The 10000-nt window shown below is 47.2% G+C and overlaps 1 protein-coding gene across 1 annotated transcript in view; it reads left to right on the plus strand.

The window, feature by feature from the left end:
• The window catches only part of espl1 (extra spindle pole bodies like 1, separase), a 52627-nt gene that overhangs the window by 6642 nt on the left and 35985 nt on the right, over positions 1–10000 (plus strand). The window contains exon 5 of the mRNA XM_062549650.1: positions 3085–3253. Within this exon, the coding sequence (XP_062405634.1) occupies positions 3085–3253 (169 nt within the window). The remainder of the gene's footprint in view (positions 1–3084; positions 3254–10000) is intronic.

A 10000-nucleotide genomic window follows, 5' to 3' on the forward strand; every position in this document is an offset into this window, starting at 1 on the left:
TGATTTCTTGTAAACAAGAGGGAGAAAGGTGGAGGTGGGTTTAGAAGAAAGGTTGAGCCGGGTGACGTCCGCATAACAGTTGAAGTGGATGTTTAATAGACGGAAGATCTGACCAAGGGGGAGGAGATAGATGATGAACAGGATGGAGCCTTGGGGATCACCAGAGGAGATGTGTGTGTGTGTGTGTGGTACAGAGCCCTGGGGAACACCAGAGGAGAGGAGGTGTGTGTGTGGACAGACAGTCGAGCCAATGCCGAGCTAGCCAGGCTGTCCCAACCAAAACGTGGGGCCACTTGGGATAGAGGCGGTTTAGAGGCGGTGTCATGGTGACCGTGGGGCCACTTGGGTTAGAGGCGGTGTCATGGTGACCGTGGGGCCACTTGGGATGGAGGCGGTTAGAGGCGGTGTCATGGTGACCGTGGGGCCACTTGGGATGGAGGCGGTTAGAGGCGGTGTCATGGTGACCGTGGGGCCACTTGGGATGGAGGCGGTTAGAGGCGGTGTCATGGTGACCGTGGGGCCACTTGGGATGGAGGCGGTTAGAGGCGGTGTCATGGTGACCGTGGGGCCACTTGGGATGGAGGCGGTTAGAGGCGGTGTCATGGTGACCGTGGGGCCACTTGGGATGGAGGCGGTTAGAGGCGGTGTCATGGTGACCGTGGGGCCACTTGGGATGGAGGCGGTTAGAGGCGGTGTCATGGTGACCGTGGGGCCACTTGGGATGGAGGCGGTTAGAGGCGGTGTCATGGTGACCGTGGGGCCACTTGGGATAGAGGCGGGTTAGAGGCGGTGTCATGGTGACCGTGGGGCCACTTGGGATAGAGGCGGGTTAGAGGCGGTGTCATGATGTCATGATGTGGGTTCACTTGGGATAGAGGCGGTTAGAGGCGGTGTCATGGTGAAGGCGGGTCATCCCGCTGCTGCGTGTGTGTGTGTGTGTGTGTGTGTGTGTGTGTTGCTGCGTGTGTGTTGCTGTGTGTGTGTCATGTGGGGCCACTTGGGATAGAGGCGGGTTAGAGGCGGTGTCATGGTGAAGGCGGGTCGTCCCGTTGCTGTGTGTGGAGTCGAGAAACATGATTGAAAGCACAGCAGTATCTTTTGCTGTATATATTTGCTAGCACACCGAGTTTAGAGATAGCGGCTACGCACCGAGTTTAGAGATATGTCCATTTTGAAGATGTTTGCCTGTCAGTAAGTTCAATCTGTCCAGAAGTCACCATGTAGAACAGTAAAAAGTGAAGCTATGAGTTAACTAACAGACAGTGTCCCACTTAATTATTCCCGCCAGGGTGTTTTATTTCATTGTTAGTGTGGAATACTTCAAGAACTATCGTAAAAGCTCCAATTCCAGCCTCTTTCGTTCAAAAATTCTAAAATACAGATGTTTTTTAATATTTTAAAATAACATTTGATAAATGAGCCTTACATTTTCCAGTAGCTGGATTTGAACAAAGTCTGGTTTGGTTTTTAGCAGGTGCGTCTACTGCCTTCAAAATCCCAGGCTCTCTCCCAAGGAGGAGCGTGGTGTGTGTGCTGTGTGAGGTGTTGGTCGACATGTGTGTGTTGTGTGTTGTGTGCTGTGTTGGTTGACGTGTGTGTGTGTGTGTGTGTGTGTGTTGTGTGAGGTGTTGGTTGACGTGTGTGTGTGTGTGTGTGTGTGTGTGTGTGTGTGTCTCTCTCCCCAGGAGGAGCGTGGTGTGTGTTTGCTGTGTGAGGTGTTGGTTGACATGTGTGTGTTGTGTGTTGTGTGAGGTGTTGGTTGACGTGTGTGTGTGTGTGTGTGTGTGTCTCTCCCCCAGGTGGAGTGTGGTGTGTGTGTGCTGTGTGAGGTGTTGGTTGACGTGTGTGTGTGTGTGTGTGTGTGTGTGCTGTGTGAGGTGTTGGTTGACGTGTGTGTGTGTGTGAGGTGTTGGTTGATGTGTGTGTGTGTGTGTGTGTGTGTGTTGTGTGAGGTGTTGGTTGACGTGTGTGTGTGTGTGTGTGTGTGTGTGTGAGGTGTTAGGTGTTGGTTGACGTGTGTGTGTGTGCTGTGTGAGGTGTTGGTTGACATGTGTGTGTGTGTTGTGTGAGATGTTGGTTGACGTGTGTGTGTGTGTTGTGTGTGTGTTGTGTGAGATGTTGGTTGACGTGTGTGTGTGTGTGTGTTGTGTGTGTGTGTGTGTGTTGTGTGAGGTGTTGGTTGACGTGTGTGTGTGTGTGTTGTGTGAGGTGTTGGTTGACGTGTGTGTGTGTGTGTCTCTCCCCCTCAGGTGGAGCATGGTGTGTGTGTGTGTGTGTGTGTGTTGTGTGAGGTGTTGGTTGACGTGTGTGTGTGTGTGTGTGTGTGTGTGTGTGTGTGTGTGTGTGTGTGTGTGTGTGTGTGTGTGTGTGTGTGTGTTGTGTGGTGTTGGTTGACGTGTGTGTGTGTGTGTGTGTGTGTGTGTGTGTGTGTGTGTGTTGTGTGAGGTGTTGGTTGACGTGTGTGTGTGTGTGTGTGTGTGTGTGTGTGTGTGTGTGTTGTGTGAGTTGTGTGAGGTGTTGGTTGACGTGTGTGTGTGTGTGTGTGTGTGTGTGTGTGTGTGTGTGTGTTGTGTGAGGTGTTGGTTGACGTGTGTGTGTGTGTGTGTGTGTGTGTGTGTGTGTGTGTGTGTGTGTGTGTGTGTGTGTGTGTGTGTTGTGTGGTGTTGGTTGACGTGTGTGTGTGTGTGTGTGTGTGTGTGTGTGTGTGTGTGTGTTGTGTGAGGTGTTGGTTGACGTGTGTGTGTGTGTGTGTGTGTGTGTGTGTGTGTGTGTGTGTGTTGTGTGAGTTGTGTGAGGTGTTGGTTGACGTGTGTGTGTGTGTGTGTGTGTGTGTGTGTGTGTGTGTGTGTGTGTGTGTGTTGTGTGAGGTGTTGGTTGACGTGTGTGTGTGTGTGTGTGTGTGTGTGTTGTGTGAGGTGTTGGTTGACGTGTGTGTGTGTGTGTGTGTGTGTGTGTTGTGTGAGGTGTTGGTTGACGTGTGTGTGTGTGTGTGTGTGTGTGTGTTGTGTGAGGTGTTGGTTGACGTGTGTGTGTGCTGTGTGAGGTGTTGGTTGACGTGTGTGTGTGTGTGTGTCTCTCCCTCAGGTGGAGCAAGGTGTGTGTGTGCTGTGTGAGGTGTTGGTTGCCGTGGAGAAGAGGCGCTCCAGGAGCTTCTACATGCTGAAGGCTCAAGCCCTGCAGACAGCAAGCAGATACCTGAGTCTGGACACACACTCCCTCAACACACAGCTGCGCAAGAACATCACCCAGCACGGTACACACACACACACACACACACACACACACACACACACACACACACACACACACACACACCCTGCAGACAGCAAGCAGCTACCTGAGTCTGGACACACACTCCCTCAACACACAGCTGCGCAAGAACATCACCCAGCACGGTACACACACACACACACACACACACGCACACACCCTGCAGACAGCAAGCAGCTACCTGAGTCTGGATACACACTCCCTCAACACACAGCTGCGCAGGAACATCACCCAGCACGGTACACACACACACACACACACACACACACACACACACACACACACACACACACACACACACACACACACACACCCTGCAGACAGCAAGCAGATACCTGAGTCTGGACACACACTCCCTCAACACACAGTTGCGCAGGAACATCACCCAGCACGGTACACACACACACACACACACACACACACACACACACACACACACACACACACCCTGCAGACAGCAAGCAGCTACCTGAGTCTGGACACACACACCCTCAACACACAGCTGCGCAGGAACATCACCCAGCATGGTAGACACACACACACACACACACACACACATCCAGCGATACTACGGTATATATCGTTGTACGACAGAAAGATTTCTATTGTACGATACAGTCCTCTACCGTTTCTATGGTAATTTTAACATGTGTGGCTGTGACTGCTCAAATAATTTAACAGCAGGTGCGCTGCCGCTTCTCGCAGCGTTTTACGGCCAGGATCATACGATTTACGTCACCACCTGAGCAGCGTTTTACGGCCAGGATCATACGTTTTACGTCACCACCTGAGCTTGCGGTCTGACTGCTCACTATTTGCCATTCGCACGAGAGCTAGCCGGATTCCCACAGCGGCAGCATTGACAGGGATAGAGCACACAGCAAATGTCTTTTATAGCCAAACCAAAACCAAACGTGATGTGCAAAATATGCCACCGTGAAGTGGCTACTACTGATTTGAGTACTACTAATTTCTTCCATCATTTGAAGCCCAGGCATGCTGAACAGTGTAACGATGCAGCAAAGCACGAAAGCTAACGTTAAAGCTGTCGAAAAGAAAAGCACTCAAGCAAGCATTAAAGGAGTCATAGAACGCATTTTTTGACCATTACAAATTGATCTTTGAGCCTAAATAATGTCATATGTAAATTTGTGGGGCTGAAAACGCCCCAGGAGCACTGCTAGATCGCCTAATACAAGGTCATAAATAAGCCTTGCAATGAAACAGTTTGTTTTTCCCGCCCACTCAGCAAGTTCATGAATATTCAAATGAGATGCGCGCTGATTGGTCTATTGGCCGATATGTCCTGAAAGTTGATTGGCTCAATCCACCGGTCTGAAGCTAGAGCAAAGTGAAACTACGTTTACTGCTGGTAAATAAAGCCAAAGTCTTTGATAAAGCTATCAACAATGGATTTAAATAAGGAATACAGCCGTACATGTATAAACCGAGTCAGAAGAAGGTTCTGACGAAGATGAAGTGCAGCAGATTCCCCAACAGAATGAATGTGTTAGATTGGTAAGTTTTATCAGTACATTTCTTAGTATAGTAACTCTCCAAAGTTAGCTGTAATAACGCTAGCATTACAATGTCTCTGCCATAGACCACATATCTAGATACTAGCATCATAAGAGCAGTTTAACAAGAATTATTAATCGAAGGTATGCAAATGAGAGGGGGTGTATCTAAAGGGGGATGGGCGCCTATTACGTGTTATCTGAGCTCTGTTCAGATTGGAGCATTTCAACACGGCTGTTTCTATTTCCCAATTTGCATACGAAAGCAGGCGGGGGACGCGGTAAAGTCTTTGGTGTTGTCCTTTGGACACTGCTCGCAGCCTAAATTCAACAGGAACAAGGTGAATGTGGTTTTGAATTCTAGGACTCCTTTAAAGAGTCTATGTTTAAAGGTATGATGAGGATTCCCGCAGACACACAGATTACAAATGCTATCTTTGCATTCATATGTGTCCACATGGTCCCAGTATACACGGTTGAAAAGAAGGGCTTCAGGGTACTGGTCAAAACCCTCGACCCGAGATACAACATACCAGGCCGAAAACACTTGATGTTCAGCTGCCCCGCAAATATGAAGAATGTCATGCGAAGGTGAAAGAGGAACTTGCACATGTTCAGTATTCAGATGATAGGGCCGATACCGATACGATAATACCGATAATATTACTCTTGGAGAAAAAGAATGTCAGCAAGTAATATGGGACAACATTTAATAGGCATCATTTAATTGCAGAAATTGTACCTACCACCAATGACGGCGGACATAATACTCATATTAGTCCTCAGTGGTGCGCTACAGCAGTCAACAACAGCAGTAGCCTGGGCCTCTGTGTAGCTCCTTTAAGTGAACGTGACGTCATTGAGGTGCGAGTGAGTGGCCAGGGACTGCGAATAAATTGTTTTCATATGGAGTAAACACTCAGCGCCGATATAAATGGCTAGAATCTGTGAAAAAGCTAGCGACCAGATCAGAGTTTGTGTGGGAAACTTGTGCATAGTTTTAGCAGCGGGTAATTACATAAAGCAGCAACTCCTCAGACTGTAGCCTATCTTGTTGTAGTCTAATTGACCCCCAATATGCCGCCTCCAGTATGAATGCTTGAGCTGAACCGCAAAAAAGACTGTCCAGTGCTGTCCAGTGTGAAGTGCCTTCTGTTGCGCACAACCTGCAGTGCTGCAGCGGCAATGTTACAGAACCCAAGTGAACGAAATGCAAATATAATACTAGAACACTCAGAACTACTTATCTACTGATTTGTCCCACCAAAGAGTTTGTTTATTTGTCTCCCCGACTAGCGCGGAAAAGTGCAGACACACCAGCAAAACAATTCGCTCTGAGTAGGCTCTGCTTATGTTAAAAAGAAGATCATTCACGATAGGATTTTGGGCTGCACTGCACAGATTCAGTGCAGATCTTGTTAGAATGGTGAAATACATTCACACAGTTGACATTATTTTGAGGAAGAAGTAGCCAACCAAACTCAAGTAGCATGCAGCCAGACGGGCCTTACGTATAGTAGTTGGGAAATTAGGGCTTTAAAAAATATTGGCTATGGGAAAGATAATAATATGTAAAAGTTTTCACTTATCGGCCGCCGATATATCGCGGATCTCTGCAATAAAATGGTACACGATGTGTAAGGGATAATGGACAACCGGGTGGTCAGCTCACAGATATAGACGCACGATATGTAAGGGATAATGGAGGCTCACAGATATAGACGCACGATATGTAAGGGATAATGGAGGCTCACAGATATAGACGCACGATATGTAAGGGATAATGGAGGCTCACAGATATAGACGCACGATATGTAAGGGATAATGGAGGCTCACAGATATAGACGCACGATATGTAAGGGATAATGGAGGCTCACAGATATAGACGCACGATGTGTAAGGGATAATGGAGGCTCACAGATATAGACGCACGATGTGTAAGGGATAATGGAGGCTCACAGATATAGACGCACGATGTGTAAGGGATAATGGAGGCTCACAGATATAGACGCACGATGTGTAAGGGATAATGGAGGCTCACAGATATAGACGCACGATATGTAAGGGATAATGGAGGCTCACAGATATAGACGCACGATATGTAAGGGATAATGGAGGCTCACAGATATAGACGCACGATATGTAAGGGATAATGGAGGCTCACAGATATAGACGCACGATATGTAAGGGATAATGGAGGCTCACAGATATAGACGCACGATATGTAAGGGATAATGGAGGCTCACAGATATAGACGCACGATATGTAAGGGATAATGGAGGCTCACAGATATAGACGCACGATATGTAAGGGATAATGGACAACAGGGTGGTCGGCTCACATATAGACGCGCGATCGAGGTTTTAATGCGGCCTGATGATAGATAGATAGATAGATAGATAGATAGATAGATAGATAGATAGATAGATACTTTATTGATCCCCAATAAAGTAATAATTTGATCGGCCTGATGCGCAGCGGAGGTTAACATTGCATTTAGTGTGTGTCCTGTGTGAGGTGTGTGTGCTGTGTGAGGTGTGTGTAGCGTCTGTGTTGCATAGTGTACCATTAAACGAGGTTTATTTGCTAGCTTGTTTATCCTTGTACACACACACACACACACACACACACACACACACACACACACACACACACACACGTATTGCATTTATTTCTGTGAACCGACCACCGTGTCGTCCATTACCCCGCTTATTCCACTGTTGCCACGGCGTTCTGCTCATTTCTGCTTATAATTTAAACGTTTTAATCGCTAGAACTGGCTTGTGCTTATAATTTAAACGTTTTAATCGCTAGAACTGGCTTGTGCTTATAATTTAAACGTTTTAATCGCTAGAACTGGCTTGTGCTTATAATTTAAACGTTTTAATCGCTAGAACTGGCTTGTGCTTATAATTTAAACGTTTTAATCGCTAGAACTGGCTTGTTTGTAGAGCTACTTGTTCCTGACACATTTCAACTCATTTCCCAACTTGCAGGACAAATTGCTGTTACTAGTTCTAAATGGATGGTTGGGTATATTTTCCTGTTCCTTTGTCCTAATATGGTATAGTGCCTTCTTTTCCTTGCTGTTACTAGTTCTAAATGGATGGTTGGGTATATTTTTTGTCCTTTGTCCTAATATCTTTTCCTTGCACTGCTCCCTAGTCCTGTCCTTCTCATCTTCGCCTTCCTCTTCACGTGTCTCCTCGCTGCCCTCCGCAAGCTCCCTCTGAAGCAGATCTCGCACTGCCTGCCGCGGGTCGAGGTAGCTGGCTGAGTTCAGTAGCAAGAATGCTGGGTGGCTACTCTGAAGGGCTTCAGCACGTCTTTCACCTGTGGGACAAACACACAATTAATATGAATTTATCATAACGTTAGATCCCTTATGAAAAAGTACGGGAATGTTTTTGACCCGAGGGGCCCACTGATCAGTCCAATTGCTTTTCTGCTGTCGGGTTGGTGTGTCCCGCCCTCTCAACACAGCACGCACACGCGCGCACACACACGCACACACGCGCGCACACACGCGCACACACACGCAGGTCACATTTAGATCAAGCCCGTCTGACCTCGCTCCATATCCTGGCACTCTGATGTCTAGATCATTGCTTCCCAAAGACTGGGTCCATATCCTGGCACTCTGATGTCTAGATCATTGCTTCCCAAAGACTGGGTCCATATCCTGGCACTCTGATGTCTAGATCATTGCTTCCCAAAGACTGGGTCCATATCCTGCACTTTGATGTCTAGATCATTGCTTCCCAAAGACTGGGTCCATATCCTGCACTTTGATGTCTAGATCATTGCTTCCCAAAGACTGGGTCCGTATCCTGGCACTTTGATGTCTAGATAATTGCTTCCCAAAGACTGGGTCCGTATCCTGCCACTTTGATGTCTAGATCATTGCTTCCCAAAGACTGGGTCCATATCCTGGCACTTTGATGTCTAGATAATTGCTTCCCAAAGACTGGGTCCGTATCCTGCCACTTTGATGTCTAGATCATTGCTTCCCAAAGACTGGGTCGCCTTATCACGATGTAGGCTAGTGTTTGATGAGAGCAGTGACGTCTCAGATTGCACAACCTTGCTGGTTTAGCATAGCCTACGTTAGAAAGGCTATGCATGGGAAACTGCATTTATGGAGGACTTGTTGTGTTGCTTGAATATTCCTACGGGAACTAGAGCAGATATTTCGTGACTGGGGTAATTGTGAGGGCATAACGAGTGATGGGGCCGCAAACATGAAAGGCAAGAATAGCGGAGTTGTAAAACGAATAAAGGAGGCAGCAGGCAAGGAGATTACTTGGAATCAGTGTTTCATACACCGCCAGGCATTACAAGGGTATACCCCCCGACCTTGACAAGGGTATACCCCCCGACCTTGATAAAACACTTGCCGACCTTGATAAAACACTTGCCGAAGTTATTCGCGTAGTAAACTTCATTAAGGCAAGCGCACTTAACAACCGGTTGTTTGATTAACTATACGCGCACTCATTGTTCACTGAAGTGTGCTGGTTGTCAAAAGGCAGAGTTTTGACCAGATGCTATGAACTTAGAAATACATGTGTTCCTCATGCTGAAAAATTCCGCTCTTGCCGAATTATTCACTGATGATGGCCTGCTCAAATTGTCTTATCTGGCTGATGTCTTTTCATCGCTCAACTAACTAAATTTGAAATTACAGGGACGACACAACAATGTGTTCCTTAATTGGAAAAAAAATTCAGGCTTTCCTTCAAGTCCTTGAAGTTGTGGCCACTGTTGCAGCACATAGAAGAGCATGATGCTGCGGCCACGCATGTGAAACACTAGTCTGCTCTGATTCAGACTCATCTCGCTGAGCTTATTGAGGATTCTGATCGCTATTTCCCAACAGAGATATGACATTCTGAATGACAAAAGGTGGATCTAAAATCCCTTTGAATTTGAGAGTCCTGAGTCTTTGCTTGAGCTGACGCTAGTCCTGCAGAAGAAACGGAGTTGTTGCAACTCAGCTGCGATCGCACTCTGCAAAGACGCTATGGATCTGTGACCTTCTCATTATTCTGGATAAGCATTTCATCAGCATATCCTGTCCTCAGCAGTATCGCTATGCTTATTCCTTTCACTACAACATGTACGAATTGGGATTGTCTGAGCTCACAAAAATGAAAACAAAGCACAGAAATAGACTGAATGCTGCGCCTGATATGCGTGTTGCGCTCTCCGCC

Source organism: Sardina pilchardus, chromosome 11, assembly GCF_963854185.1.
Source record: "Sardina pilchardus chromosome 11, fSarPil1.1, whole genome shotgun sequence".
In the NCBI taxonomy this organism is placed as follows: domain Eukaryota; kingdom Metazoa; phylum Chordata; class Actinopteri; order Clupeiformes; family Clupeidae; genus Sardina; species Sardina pilchardus.